At 39.7% G+C, this 16,156-nt stretch overlaps 2 protein-coding genes across 4 annotated transcripts in view; both read left to right on the forward strand.

Moving 5' to 3' along the window:
• Positions 1-16,156, forward strand: part of cpne7 (copine VII) — a 43,105-nt gene that overhangs the window by 9,342 nt on the left and 17,607 nt on the right. For all 3 annotated transcript variants that reach the window (XM_044200248.1, XM_044200256.1, XM_044200240.1), the window contains 6 exons: positions 10,485-10,559; positions 14,291-14,374; positions 14,458-14,547; positions 14,759-14,857; positions 15,051-15,137; positions 15,600-15,659. In XM_044200248.1, coding sequence (XP_044056183.1) covers positions 10,485-10,559; positions 14,291-14,374; positions 14,458-14,547; positions 14,759-14,857; positions 15,051-15,137; positions 15,600-15,659 — 495 coding nt within the window. The remainder of the gene's footprint in view (positions 1-10,484; positions 10,560-14,290; positions 14,375-14,457; positions 14,548-14,758; positions 14,858-15,050; positions 15,138-15,599; positions 15,660-16,156) is intronic.
• LOC122877997 (paraneoplastic antigen Ma1 homolog) lies at positions 1,299-2,379 on the forward strand. The gene has a single exon (XM_044200270.1). The coding sequence runs from the start codon at positions 1,315-1,317 to the stop codon at positions 2,350-2,352; it is 1,038 nt and encodes a 345-aa protein (XP_044056205.1). The 5' UTR covers positions 1,299-1,314; the 3' UTR covers positions 2,353-2,379.

Here is a 16,156-nt window from a genome sequence, read left to right on the forward strand (position 1 = left end):
AGAGGATACAGGAGAAAAGCGTTCTGTCTAAATCATAACGAGACCGGACACTGACTGTGGTGAGGAGCTGGGTTTTATAGGTGAGTGGAGTGCTAATTGATTGCAGGTGTGTACGAGGTGACAGGTGCTTGGCATTAGTACTCAGGTGAGGGAGTGCAGAGTGAAGGGGAGTGGCTGGAGAGAACATGACAGACTGTGACAGGACCGGACACCTCTTGCATTTCATCACTGGATGCATCTCGACTGGACTTTGTTTCGTGTGGATTGAACGGGACTGGAGAAAGTGAGTTTGTGTCGTGAGTGATTCCAACATTGCCTCGTCATTATCATCGGATGGACGTGGGTGAGTTCATTTATTGAGACTTGTTGACTGTGAGAGAGATCGCACAGAACTCTTCAGCTTTATATGTGCACCAACGGACTGGGCCCCAACGTTAAAGTACGCGTACATTTTTGACTGTGTTACTGACTCATACCAAAATTTTAAACATAATCTCAGTGTTTTTCTTTTCCTTTGGAAGTGTGTGAAAGATCTTGAAAGAACGTGATTTTGGTATTGTTTTATTATTTTTGAAGTGTTTAACTTAATCAAGGGTTTGACATTTTATCTCATATTTTAGTTTGAGGTTAAAATTTAAGAATACAGGTTTAAGAAACTAAGTATCTGAAAAAAAGAATTCTGAGAGGTTGTATAAATCTTTTATTTGCTGGAAAACAAATAATTCATAGATTTTTGGGTAAAATAATTTCTGTTATTTGCTATTCTCTATACAACTTAATTATTTGTTCCGTCATTTAGTGCTTTCTTTGAAACAAAACAAAGTCATTTTATTAGTGTAAAAAAAAAATCATTGCTATTCCTTTTTCCTAAATTTGTTATCTGGCATTTCATTGATCTTTTAGATAGTTAATTCATTTAACACAGTTACAAATTTCTAAGAAAAATATAAATAAGTGTTTTTCCTACTTAGTAGAGAGGAGAGTGTTAGCTTCTCACGTGCCATTGTGTTGAGCAATGTCCCTTTGGATGCTAGCAATGACACCATTGAGAAAGTGTTAAACACGGTAAAGGTTTTTGGTCGCACTAGAATACGTGGTCGCCGTGGTGACATAACTGGCAGATGGTTGTTTATTTTAGTGGAGACCAGTGCTGATCTAGACCCTGATGTTATACCTCCTGAGATAGGTATAGAAAATGAAGCTGGTCCCTGGAGTGTCAACTTAGTGGGTAGTTTAGTAGCCCATAGTCCTGCCACTGAAGGTGACATCTTCCAGCTTAAGCTATAAGCCTTGTTGCAGCAGGAGGGTAAGTCCATGGAAGAAGTAAAGGCCATGATTATGGAAAATCAGCCCCCTAAATCTGACCTCAGTGTGGACCTAGTAGATGCCATAGGCAAGTTAGTAGATCGCTGTAATCAGGTGTCCAGTGATGGGCCTAGTTACAGAAAACTGAGGTTGTTCTCAGGGTGGAAACCTGTCCCTCCAGGTGAAGAAGAATATGAAGTCTGGATGGAGCAGGCCGCTCAAATGATAAGTGAATGGCAATGCACCGAATCTGCTAAGAAACAACGCATCGTTGAGAGTTTGCGAGGTCCTGCTGCTGACATTGTCAGGTTTCTAAAAGTGAGTAGCCCATCTGCGACCGCAAATGACTATTTAGCTGCCCTTGATACTGTATACAGTACCACTGAGAATGGACCAGATCTAATGGCTAAGTTTCGTCATACCTACCAGGAAAGTGAGGAGAAACTTTCAGCTTTCTTGTACCGCCTAGATAAACTTCTTCATCGCGCTCTCTTGAAGGGTGGGATTGATGCAACAGGCATAAATAGAGCTAGAATGGAGCAGCTGATTAAAGGAGCTCTTACCAATCATATGGTTGCTTTGCGAATCAGGATGACTCATACTGTGCAAGATCCCCCTTCTTTCTCACAGTTGATGAAGGAAGTGAGAGAGGAAGAACACTGGGTAGCTGCACGAGAGAATGTTAAAGCTTCTGTTGCTAATGTTGCCTCTCCCCAGGTGCCTGTGCCGCCTGAATTACATAGCCTGAAGAAGGAGGTTAAAGAGTTGTCTACTCAGGTGAGTCAACTGTTGAGTGTGGCCACTGTGACCCCTGCTGTTGACTGTACCCCACCGAAAATGCCCAGTCAGACAAAGGAAGCTACAAACCAAGACAATGTTCACAAACCCACAACTTCCAAGTTAATTTTGCCTGGTATCTTCTGCTATAACTGTGGTGAAGATGGTCATAAGAAGTGGGAATGCCAAGCACCTGAGGATCTTCGAAAAGTAAATCAGAAGTTGATGAAAATGCACCGCTTGCAGGGAAATTTGAGCGGAGATCAGTGAAGAAACTGCACGGAGCTCCAGATAACCCACGTTCCACTCATGGTTCATTTCTGCTTGATGTTGGCCAGCTACAATTGCCTGTAGGTTTAGTAGGGCCTGTCTTTGAGGTGCCTGTTCAGATTGAAGGGATTTACACAAGAGCTCTTCTTGACAGTGGCTCTCAGGTCACTCTATTGTACCATAGTTTCTATGATACTTATCTGAAACACTTGCCTCTTCAACCTGTGGAAAATCTTAAGATCTGGGGTCTTAGCTCTCACAAATGTCCGTATGATGGATACTTGCCACTCAGACTTGAGTTTACTGAAAGTGTGGCTGGGGTGCATCAGGTGATTGACACTCTTGCAATCGTGTGTCCAGACCCTTTAAAAAGGGAGGGGATAGCCATATTGGTTGGGGCCAACACTAGCTTAGTGAGAAAGCTGCTTGAGTCTTGTCGTGAACAGGCTGGTGAAAAGTTCCTGAACGTGTTGACTATACATCCTGTAATTCGAGATGCATTTGAGACTATTCAACAAACAGACGTGTCACAGGGTGCTCCGGACAAACATTGAATAGTTTGGTTTGTGAAGCATACCCCTGTTGTATTGAAGCCAGGTCAAGTTGTGCAACTTCCAGGTCTGCCTAAGTTCTTTGTTGTTGGTAGACAAAGCGGAAGTGGATGACACATTTACTTCTGACTTGCAAGTGAGACCTGAAGTTCATTCAGCATCCATTGTGTCCAGCCGACAGGTAACAGTGACTGTTAGGAACATGTCCAGAAGAGAAGTATGGATAACGCGAGGAACTCCTCTTGCTCATGTATTTCCAGTGACTGTGGTACCACAACTTTCCTCCAAACGACCGCCTGAACAAAGTAACCTGTCCCATGCATCTTTTGATTTTGGAGATTCTCCAATGCCGGAAGAGGCAAAACGAAGTTTGTGTGAGGAAATGTTGCAGAGAAAAGAAGTGTTTTCCATTCATGAGTGGGATGTGGGCTGTTCAAAAAGTACCACGCACAAGATAAGGCTGAATGATTCGCGCCCTTTCAGAGAAAGATCTCGTCGTCTTGCTCCAGCTGATTGGGAGGATGTGCGGCAGCATCTACAGGAACTTCAGAGTGCTGGCATTTTTTCAGAGTCCCGAAGCCCCTACGCTTCACCAATTATAGTGATGCGTAAAAAGTCAGGGAAGGTCTGTGGACTATCGGACACTCAACCAACGGACCACACCAGATCAATACAACGTACCCCGAATTGAGCATGCTCTACACAGCCTTTCTAGGAGTAAATGGTTTACTGTTTTAGATCTGAGGAGTGGATACTATCAAATACCAATGAGTGACACCGACAAGGAAAAGACCGCATTCATCTGCCCTCTATGGTTTTATGAATTTGAGCATATGCCTCAGGGTATCTGTGGAGCACCTGCTACCTTCCACAGGGTTATGGAGAGAACTGTAGGAGACATGAACTTCTTAGAGGTGCTTGTGTACTTGGATGACCTAATTGTGTTTGGGCGGACGCTTGAAGAGCACCAACAGCGGCTCTTGAAGGTTCTGGACAGACTGAGGGAAGAGGGGCTAAAGATCTCCCTTGACAAGTGTCAATTTGGCAGGACATCTGTGAACTATGTAGGGCATATTGTTTCACAGAATGGAATATCTACTGACCCTTCAAAGATAGAGGCTGTTGTATCCTGGCCCAAACCAAAAACAGTGACAGAGCTCAAAGCGTTTTTAGGGTTCTGTGGATATTACCGCCGTTTTGTGAAGGATTTCTCTAAGTTGTGTCGGCCTCTAAATGAGCTGCTGCAGGGGTATTCATCCACTAAGAAGAAGAAAGACAGCAACTCACCTGTTAATGGTGCAAAGCCGTGCTACAAATCCTCTGAACCTTTTGGCTCCCGATGGACAGCTCATTGTGATGCTGCTTTTCAAACACTCAAGAACTGCCTGACTCAAGCTCCAGTGTTAGCCTTTGCTGATGCACAAAAGCCCTACATCTTGCATGTGGACGCAAGCATGGATGGACTTGGAGGGGTGCTGTATCAGGAGCATGATGAAGGGCTCCGCCCAGTTGCTTTCATCAGTCGAAGCCTTTCCCCTTCAGAGAGAAATTATCCTGCCATTGGAGACCACTTACCTGAACTTAGTCCAAGTGAGCTTCAAGCTGCTCAAAGGAAGGATGTATTCTTGGGAGAGGTGTGGGAAGCTGTCTGTCATAAGAAACCTGCAGGTACTGTCCATCACAACAGCCCAGAGATGAAGCTGCTGAAACGAGAGTGGGAGAAGTTGTCAGTAGATAATGGGTTGCTGTATAGAACAATTAAAACAAGTGACCAACGAGTGAACCGACAGCTTGTGCTTCCCAAACAGTACCACAGTATGGTGCTGAAATCTTTGCATGACGAGATAGGACATCTAGGCTTTGATAATTCTTACAGTCTGGTTCATGACCAATTTTATTGGCCATGCATGAAGTGTGATGTAGAGGCCTACTGTAAAACGTGTGACCGCTGCATAAAGAGGAAAACGTTGCCTCAAAGAGCCGCTCCATTGTCCCACATGCAGAGTTCAGGTCCTATGGATCTTGTATGCATTGATTTTCTTACCATCGAAGCAGATTCTCGCAATGTGTGTAATGTATTGGTGGTCACTGACCATTACATGCGTTATGCTCAAGCTTTTCCCACTAGGGACCAAAAAGCTCCTACTGTGGCAAAGACTCTATGGGAAAAGTATTTCATCCATTATGGCCTTCCAACTCGAATACACTCGGACCAGGACAGGGATTTTGAGAGCCAGTTGGTGGCTGATATGTTGACAATGCTAGGTGTAAAGAAGTCAAGGACTTCCCCTTATCATCCACAAGGTGATCCTCAGCCGGAGAGATTCAACAGGACCTTGTTGGACATGCTGGGTACCCTTGAGCCTAGCCAGAAATGCAAGTGGAGTCAGCACATAGCGCATCTCGTGCATGGATATAATTGTACTGTCAATGAGGCCACTGGTTTCTCACCCTACTTTCTCATGTTCGGCAGGGATGCCCGATTACCTGTTGATGTATGTTTTGGTGTTTCCCCTGACAACACTTCACCTGAGTCATATTTGAAGTATGTGACCAAAATGAAACAGGAATTACAGTCAGCTTATCAGTTAGCTGAGGCTACTGCAGAAAAGATGAATCAGAGTAACAAAGAGAGGTACGACCAGAAAGTCCGTTATCATAGTCTGAATGCTGGAGACAGAGTTTTGATTCGAAACCTTGGCCTAAAGGGAAAACAAAAGCTTGCAGACAGGTGGAGTGCTAATCGCTATGTAGTGGAGAGTCAATTCTCTGGTATTCCTGTGTATCGCTTGAGGCCTGTTGATGGTAAGGGGCCAGTCAAAGTCCTGCATCGAATCATATCCTGCCTTTAGGACAGGCACTCAGGCTACAACCCCAAGTAGACATTAGACCTACTCCATCACCTAGAGCTTTGAGGCGTCGGAGAGCAAAGGAGAAACAGAAAACCTCTGAATCAGCAAACTCACCTCTTGTAGTTGATTCCTTGCCTAAAGATTTTAGTTCTTCCGATTCAGAGTCTGAGTTTGAGTTTTATGGTGAGGATGTGGTAGACATTCCTTCTCCAAGGGCAGAGGAGATTCAGAGTGAAATTCCTGTGCAAGATGTAGAAAACCCCAAGCTTGGTGATTCTCAAGGTGAATTAGAAGCAATGATAGTTCCATGTCAAATTGAAGCTTCTGATGTTCAGCATGAAACTGGTGTTGAAACTGTTGATGCTACTGGTGAAGGTACTAAAGTTCAGTCAGATATGGTACCTCCAGTAGTACGCAGATCAAGTAGGGAGAAAAAGCCTAACACACGTTTCACATATGATACACTGGGAGTGCCACATACTGAATCTGTTTCGTCCAAATATTGTAGTGTCACTGCAACCGCTACAAATACTTTGTATGCTTCTAGTGCATATAACAGTTCACATGCTTGGTGGTGTAATACAGATGCATTATGCAATGTGTGTAACAATAAGCCCACACTTATGCCAATTAGTCTTAGCCCTGTGTTTAAACCAATAGTCACTCCTTAGATGGAGTTGTTGTTTCTATGACCAGCATGGGGGCATACTGGACTTTTGGTGGGGGGAGTGTGTAGGGACCCCTAAAATGTGTATTGTGTTGAATATAGTTAGTAGTAAAAATAACACAACAAATTAAAATGTATTTTGTTTTTTTATTTCAAAATATGATGCAACTATGTATTTTTTTGTTTTTGTTCATGACCAGTGAGAAAGTGTGTTTAATACAAGTGTTTTGTTGCTGGCCAATGAATGTTGAGATTGTTGTTGTTGCATCATGACATGAGTTACGTGCGGAAGAAGGAGAAGAGGAGCATCGCACATGGAGAGAAGCAGCTGCATGTGACTCGATCGCGTGAGATATGTCGTCATTTTGGAGACCAGTTATATTATCTGTAATGTAAGGCCCAAAGTGGAAAGGAAAACGTTTATAGGAAACATTTTATTTTGCTTTACTGCTTAAAGTGATTTATTTTTCCTGTTAGTCTATTCGCGATTGTTTGAGAACTCCGTGTGTGCTGATTTCTTATCAGCTAGAGACATTTACATTTGCAAACAGTGACTGATGTGAAGAAGTTCGTTGTGAACTCGTTCTAAATTTGTTTGGGACCGGACACCTCTTGCATTTCATCACTGGATGCATCTTGACTGGACTTTGTTTTGTGTGGATTGAACGGGACTGGAGAAAGTGAGTTTGTGTCGTGAGTGATTCCAACATTGCCTCGTCATTATCATCGGATGGACGTGGGTGAGTTCATTTATTGAGACTTGTTGACTGTGAGAGAGATCGCACAGAACTCTTCAGCTTTATATGTGCACCAACGGACTGGGCCCCAACGTTAAAGTACGCGTACATTTTTGACTGTGTTACTGACTCATGCCAAAATTTTAAACATAATCTCAGTGTTTTTCTTTTCCTTTGGAAGTGTGTGAAAGATCTTGAAAGAACGTGATTTTGGTATTGTTTTATTATTTTTGAAGTGTTTAACTTAATCAAGGGTTAGACATTTTATCTCATATTTTAGTTTGAGGTTAAAATTTAAGAATACAGGTTTAAGAAACTAAGTATCTGAAAAAAAGAATTCTGAGAGGTTGTATAAATTTTTATTTGCTGGAAAACAAATTATTCACAGATTTTTGGGTAAAATAATTTCTGTTATTTGCTATTCTCTATACAACTTAATTATTTGTTCCGTCATTTAGTGCTTTCTTTGAAACAAAACAAAGTCATTTTATTAGTGAAAAAAAAAAAAAAATCATTGCTATTCCTTTTTCCTAAATTTGTTATCTGGCATTTCATTGATCTTTTAGATAGTTAATTCATTTAACACAGTTACAAATTTCTAAGAAAAATATAAATAAGTGTTTTTCCTACTTTAATTTTATTGTGTAATTATTGGTACAGGAGAGAAGCTAAATTACATCTGTTTTAATTTAAAGAAAAGAAGCACCGGCCAAATTCCCCATTCAACTGCCGGGAACCCAGGTTTTTCTTATTCAACACAGCATTGAAATTAACCCCTAGGGTTAACAAAAGGGTTACATGAAATTACAAGAGGTAGGAAACACATATATGTGTACTTGTATACTTGTGAGGACTCCTAGTAACATAATGCATTTCCTAAGCCCTTACCATAACCTTAGCCAGGGGCGGTTCTAGGGATAGTGGAGATCTGGGGCTTAGCCCTGGAATCTTTGAATTAGTTTGGGGTCACGCATCGATCTATAAAAATTGCAATATCAATAAGTGCTATATGGATAAACAATAACCACTATTATTATTATCATTAGACAGTTAACTGTCAAAAACAACTCTTGCCTCCTTTAACATATATGAAACAAATTAAAACATTGGTATAATAAGTTAATTTAATAATGAACATTTGTATTATGATATTTAACCATCCGTCAACAGGGAAATAAAAGCCTCTCCTTCTGAGCCTGTCTAGTTCATAGTGCTGACATTGATGTATTATGAACGGTAGTTAGCATCATAGCTAGGCTAGCGTTAGCGTTAGCAGGCGCCTGGAACAGGGTTGTGTCTAGATGGTAACCCTGGATTTGCAAAACTCTCACGAGATTTGTACATGTTGTTTCTTCATTGTGCATTTTCCTAAAAAACCTGTTGCCTAAAACTAAATCTCGCGAGAGTTTCCGCAAATCCAGGGTTACCATCTAGACAGGACCCTGAAACAGTTGACTAAAAAGGAAGGAGCCATCTGATTGGCTACAAACTTCCCTGTTGAAAAAAATGCATTTGTGAGTCGAGCAATGTCAGGGGAGTCTCCAAAAACCCACACACAAATGCAGTGAAGTTCATAAATGACAAGCAGTTAATAAATCCAGGTTTAACAGTTTGTATATAAATGTAACAACATCCAAATATGTTTTTGATGAAAATTGCAAATACTTTAAAATACATATATTTGTGGATTTTTTATTACATCTATTATTATATTTATAACAATAAATATTTGTGTGGGCATCAGAAATACATTTGTGAACCTTTTTATATGTGGATTTGTTTTATATTTATACACAATAATAATTTTGTGTGCAATGAAAAATATTTATGTGGAGAGAGTCATTTATATATTTGTGAATCCTTCTGTGTGAATTTATTATTAATGAGACTGATCTGACTCCATATTATTGCACTATGATTTATTGCACAATTATAAACTTAGCTTCTTACTAAATGTATGCGTCTGTTACATTATTTGGCTTTCTGAGACATTTTAATGTCCAGGATTTACTTTTTGTAATCCGTCTGCATGTTCATGTAGATACACAACGTATGCACAGACAAAATGTGCTGCCAACTGTAATACTAGGTAAAGTTACCAATTTGACTGAACACTTGGTGCTTTAACAACTTAGTTTGAGGTAAATGTAGCTGCTCTGCATTAAGCCTAACCTTAACCATAACAACTACATGCCTAATCCCAACCCATATCCTAAACATAGGCAAAACCTAATCCTGATGTTAAGGAATGTGCTCACTCTCAAGGTCTAAACCTCAAATGGGTCCCAACAAGGATAGAAATACAAGAGCACACACAGAGAGGGACACACACACGCGCGCATGTGCGCGCGCACACACACACACACACACACACACAACTTCTGCCCACACCTTTGATAAAGGTTTTCCCCTGCACTTAGTACCTGTCAGGACAAGCTGTCTGATAAAAAGCACAAGTTTCCTACTTTGCCAATCATCACTGTCAAGCCTTGTCAAGCCCTGGCTGTGCGTACTCTACAGCTGCAGTTCTGGCAGTTTGATGTTAAGTTTCTGTCAGTTTCAAATAGAGGAATGGAGAGAGAGCAAACTTCTGTGTTCTGGGAGTGGGCAAGACAGCCTAGTAGGAGCAGAAGAGGGTGCTTGGTGATTTTTAAAAATGACAATCCTGAACTTTTTCTTTTTAACTAACACACAAATATAAACAAACAAAAAAAGGCAGCCAGTCAGACAGCCAGCTGTTCCAAAACTTCACTGTTGCACTGTACAGTATGTGGTAACTTTTCCATCCATAAAAAGTTAATTGTTCAAGTTGACGATAACCTATAACAGTGGGAGCCCATTAGTTTGCAGCTAATGGAGCTCTCTGCTCTCTAGTTTTAATGGTCAGCAATCCTGTGTTAAGTAAAAGCCACTTCAGCTCACCACAGTGCAACCGCTACAAAAGTAAAAGTTACTTTTTTAATGGAAAGGAAAAATGGTGTATAAATATTCACTGACAGTGTTATTTTCAAGGCAAGAAGGCCTGTGATAAATCTCCATCTTGAATTAGAATACATGAAGTATAAATATTTGTGTTAAGGAAGGTCCCAGTTACCTTTGTGTGAAAAGTTGGAGTGTGAGCCATTATAATGCCCATGGACATTTTAGAAATAAAAAAAGGTCACTTGTGCGGATATACTGTAAGTAAAGCAGTTTGTTTAAAATGTTGGCAGATAATATCCACCTCAATTTTCTAGAGGCTGAATCTGCAACCAAATATCATTTGTCAAAAAATTATATTTCTAGTGTGGAGTTTCAATGCAATACAAATCTTATTTCCTTTCAGGTGCACGCTGAGGAAATTTCTGGCAACAACGGGTATGTGGAGCTCTCCTTCTGTGCCAAGAAGCTTGATGATAAGGTGAGTAGAGCACACAGCTTTGATGGAAATGCCAATATGGTTGGTGTTTTGTTAGATGTGATTTAATAACACTAGACAGGGATAGTAGTAATATAATAATCATAATACTGTAGTGCAACCTCAGAAAGTACCCACAATACATCACTGGCCTTGAAGATATGCACACGTAAGGGATTATTTTTCAATTTCATCATAAATCAGTATATAACTTCATGTTACAGGGAGAGAAAAAAGTGATAATAACACCTCTTTGTATTGACATAATGTAAAGGTACAATAGTCATTTGTCAACATACTAGTCTCACATGTAAATGACATGACAGCACATACCATCACATGTGAAATGTGTGTTATCGCTTGTTGAATTCATATGGTTCCACTTTAAGCTGGATATCACTGACCTTAGCTACTCCTGCTCTCACATCTCACACTGTCAAACTTTGCTGAAGGCATATTTCCATCAAAAAGGCAGCGGGAGGTTACATTCAATTACAACTCTGATGATCTGAAGTTGCACCATGTTCTTGGGAGCAGGCTCATACTCATAGGTTGCCCTTGATTCCCTGTGGTATTGGCAGAAAAATTCACAATTTCTACAGCATGTGCATTTATTTTTTAAATTGCAGTGCGCTATTTACAGCTACTCTGAAATTGAACCTGACCCTTACACAAGGGAAATGACTTTTTGCTACAAAGTGCATCTTCCCCTGCATGTGATATTTGTTTCATGTATCCAGTGTGCTACTGGAAGTATTGAGTTTCTGCTGAAATTCTGGAGAATCCACCCACTGGGTTTGTTTAAACTGACGTGATTGCCACTGAGATTTCTGCACATTCAAATAAATCACTGTTGCGTTTTGGATGTTACAGCTGTGGGCGTATCACTGTAGAGCAATGCTGTGTAATCATGTGCCACTGAGACACAAAAGTATTTAGATTTTCACTCTGAACAAACATTGCAGCAGCTTATTTGGTACAGGGTTTTCTTGGAATGAAAACTTGCAAGTTTTGGTTCTTGCCAAATATCTAAAAACACTGAACAAATGATACTGACACTGACTTTGTTTACATGCACGTTTCATTCACATTTCACATTTCATTCTAGTTAGAAAAATAGCCCATCTTTAGGTGGATGATTGCAAATATAACGTGGTCAGAATAAACTGGGAAAGCTCAGGGTCTGTCATTTCTGTCAGTGACAAACATGGGTGTGAACAGTGTGTGCTATCACTCATGCAGGGTTAGAATTTACATTTCTTGTATTAGAAGCAAGCTGCTATACTCAGACTGGGATGGGATAGAACAAATGCAGATATTTACTGTTAAAGCAGCAAGAACTGATTTTTTTTTTTGGCCACTTGAGGGCAAAGAAAGTAGCTGAAGCATAAGATAACTCCTTAAAGTTATCTTATGTACATGTTGTGTCATATCTACTGTCTTGCTATCGTCACTGGTAAGGCTACATTCAGGAATCAGCTACTTTGTACAGAGATGGAGGATGTGTGAACCCTGCAGCTCCACTGTGAGGACTTCATGCAGTCAGTGGAGCTAACATCAAACTAGCTGTGGATAGTCAGTAAATACTTCCAAACTATAGGTTTGTTAAAACTCAACTTCTCATTTTATTTTTCTACATGTGTTGAACACACACAAGATGTAACATGTGGAGGCTTTGAAGTTGTTTAAAAGGCACAGATGGTGCTAGGCTGAGGAACGAAAATAAAGTAATGAGTAACGTTACTAATTACTTTTGCTGCATTTAGTAAGGTTACATTTTTCAATTAACTGGCCCAAACTGGTTAGCAAACAGCAGCCTATTTACACATCCAACAGACAATCCAGCAATCTATTCTTGATTCATTGATCCACTGTTATGATGAAAATATTGAATAGTGCAGCTTCAACTGGTTAATTCATGTAAACAAAGATATTGTATAAAAGGCAAATGGTGGATGTCAACAGGTCAGACAAAGTATCTTTTAAACTCCTGTCATACCACAAACCTGTTTAATATTATGATTTTATAGTTCCCATGAAGATGTGATTTTATTGGCCATCAGGTGTATTATATGCTCCTATAAATTTTCTTAACAATGAAAATTAGCTGCAACAGACCATTTGGGTGTAACAATTTATCTAACATAGACAACAGATAATGACTGAAGCAGCAAACTGTTTCTAATTAGCTGCTTGTCAGCTGTATCACCTCTCAACCTGCTGTAAATATTGAAGGATCACAGTTTAAACGTTGGTGAACAGGAGGATTAATGATGATATATCATAGATTGTGGCAATTGGTAATGATTAACGTTACTCTCATTGTTAGCCTGGGATTCAATTTTGACAAGTGCATCTGATCAGGCCGTGCTGCTGATGTCACTGGCTAGCAGTTGCCATGACAACAAAGAGATGATGCTACAGCTCTTTTTGCTCCTGTCCCTCAGGAGATGTATCTGGCTAATGTGGCGGGAAATGCAGAATTAACTGTCTCATTTGGTGTATACAAAACCCCCTCACCCAACCACCACAGTCACACACACATACGCACGCATGCACACACACACACACACACACACACACACACACACACACACACACACACACACACACACACAAAGATAATAATCATTTGTTTTGTCCCTGAAGAATCAATTGACTTAAATAATCAGTGTTGCTCTGCTCTCAGACGCCTGTACTTTAGACTCAGGGGATGATTTAGGGCTACTGCAAAATACCCGTAAGGATGCAAAATCTGACGCATGTTTTCAATTTAGCAGGGTATTTACTAACACTGATGATGTAAATGGACACCATTGAGTTCATTTGAATGCATGACGTTGATAACAACTCAATGCTGAGTTATTTTAGATGCATTTTGCTCATGGGAAGTAATGGAGTGGTTGAAGAAACCAATAAAGATATGTCAGAACTGCGAGGAAGGCTGTATGGGAGGAAATAGCAGGTCAGTAAGGCTATTGGCTCAAGAAAAAGATCAGTGATTAAGTGAAGAAATTGTAATAACTAGCAAATGGCATGAGTTGTAAGATGGAAAATATTCTCAAATTCTCCTCTGACCAACACGTTACAAACACCCTCTTTTTTCTCCACATTGATGATGTCTCCTCCAAAAGAGACACCATGCTGTGCTGTAAATTTTTTGCCTGCTTCTCCCTGACCTTTAATCACAGAGACAATTATCTCTGCCTCTGCAATCAGCAATGATAAATCCGTGTCAACAGCCATTTGAATAAATTTCAGCTTCCTTTCATACAAACCATCCGAACAACCCAAGACACATATTGAAATAACTCAAACACTGAATTTTTAGTGGTGATGCTTTTCTGTAATTTGCCTGTGTGAAGTTCATCACAGCCCCATGGTAAATATTGGTAAAAAATATCTGACTCATAAGCGTCATGAATAATACTGTAAATCAAATTAAATCAAACCCTCAGTGTTAAATGTGATGTTGTATGTATGTCATCTGTTCTCATGTGTCTCTTGTTTAATAGATGTTGATCTCAATGAGACTTCCTGAATAAATAAAGCTAGCAAAGAAGACTAGAAAACTAGAACAATTTTAGGACAAAATTTGACCCTATGTTACCAGAAGAAATGCTTAATCAATTAGACTTTCAAATCGCTCTTATGGATCAATTGTTACAGCGTCCTGCAGTCCCAGCATTAAGAGTCAGTGGGCCACTAGTTCTGATATTCTGTTTTCTCTGCAGGATCTCTTCAGCAAGTCAGACCCATTTTTGGAAATATACCGAATCAATGATGATGAAACCGAACAGCTTGTGCACAGAACTGAGGTGAAAACATCATATTCCCTCTTTATTTTCAACAGCTGTTTCTGTCACTTTGCTTCACATGTAACGTGTTCCTACTCTAACAGGTGATTAAAAACAATCTGAATCCTGTGTGGGAGCCTTTCAAAGTGTCTCTCATATCCCTGTGCAGCTGTGATGAGGAGCGGAAGCTCAAGGTAGTGTACACACCTGTAAAAACGGTCAGTGACTCAGAAACTGTACGAATCAGCTGGAATCAGAAAACAGGGTCAAATAATGAAAATGTATTACTTAAAGGAAATTGAATAAAAGAAGTTTACTGAATATTTGAGGGATAAGTGAATAAATATTGTATGAATACTGTATGTACAGCCAAACCAAGAGAGAGAAATGTTGTGTGTGCCACAGTGCCTAGTGTGGGATTATGACTCCAGGGGGAAGCACGACTTCATTGGCGAGTTCTACGCCACTTTCAGGGAAATGCAGAAAATTTCCAGTGGAAATAAGGTCAGTGAACGGAGAGGTGGAGCAGAGCGGAGGAGAGACAGCTGTGTAACGGTTTCATCCATTTCCAATGTGCCTCTCATTTTACTCTGCTGATAGATTTAACAAATGTCATGGTACTTAAGATATATCGCCAATGTTCAAAATGCCATAAGTTGCTGCTCCTGTTCTTTGTCTTCAACTCGCTTGTTTTAAGGTGACGTGGGATTGTGTGAATCCCAAGTACAAACAGAAGAAGAGAAACTATAAAAATTCAGGAGTTGTCATCCTCAGTGACCTTAAGGTAGGAATCTGCTGCAGAAATATAACATGTTAACAGAATAGTCAACATTGAAAGAAGCTGAACCAATCAGTGTTTTCTTCTTTTTATTTTTACATGAATAAAAATGTAATAATTTAATATTCACATAAAATTGGACCCAGGAGTTTCTTGTTGTATGAAACAGGATCAATATGAATTAATTTTAGTGATAAACACTTGCTTGCATGTATGAACTGAAACAATCTAGTTTCTCTCACTGTACATCTAAATGAGAAAATGTCACAACTGTTTACGCCAAGAGCATTTTTAGTTTCCACTGCTTTGAATGAGATAGATATATCACAACATTTTTTTTACCCTTTACAGTCAACAGATTTGTTGAGTTGATTTGATTTTAGTGAGCAGATGCTTCTGACAACATAGCTGAATATTTATCCCTTCTGAGGATTTGCCTTGGAGAAATATTCTTTTTTTTTCTTGCAGCTCCACAGAGTGTACTCCTTCTTAGATTACATCATGGGAGGATGCCAGATTCACTTTACGGTAAACTGAGCAGTCTGTGTTTAGTGACGCTTCACTGTCATTGAGATTTTAACTGCACTGGCCCTAGTTGTCTAAATTACTTAATACTGTCAAATTCTCTGCATATTACTGATTAATTAAAGATCATATTGATTATACATAAACAGACTTTGGTATGACTTTTCTTTGGTGGCCCATTAGCATGCAATATGCAGCGAATGCTACATCTTCCAAATGTGAAACATTACACAGTATTCAGTGGTGGACACATTTACTCAAGTACTGTACGTAAGTACAAATTTGAGGTGCTTCACTTCTACTGCACTACACTTCAGAGAGAAATATTGTAATTAACTCCACTATATTTATATGACAGCTTTAGTTACTAATTACTTTACAGATTAAGATTTTTGCACAAAACATATGAAAGTAGAGCTGAAACGATTGGTTGATTGACAGAAAATTAATTAGCAACAATTTTGATAATCTTTTCAGTCATTTTTCATGCAAAAACATTT

The sequence above is a fragment of the Siniperca chuatsi genome, linkage group LG1 (assembly GCF_020085105.1).
Source record: "Siniperca chuatsi isolate FFG_IHB_CAS linkage group LG1, ASM2008510v1, whole genome shotgun sequence".
Taxonomy (NCBI): domain Eukaryota; kingdom Metazoa; phylum Chordata; class Actinopteri; order Centrarchiformes; family Sinipercidae; genus Siniperca; species Siniperca chuatsi.

Bases quoted from the DNA above. Each gene is read 5' to 3' on its own strand.
- LOC122877997 (XM_044200270.1), top strand. From the start codon at position 1,315: ATGGAAGAAGTAAAGGCCATGATTATGGAAAATCAGCCCCCTAAATCT.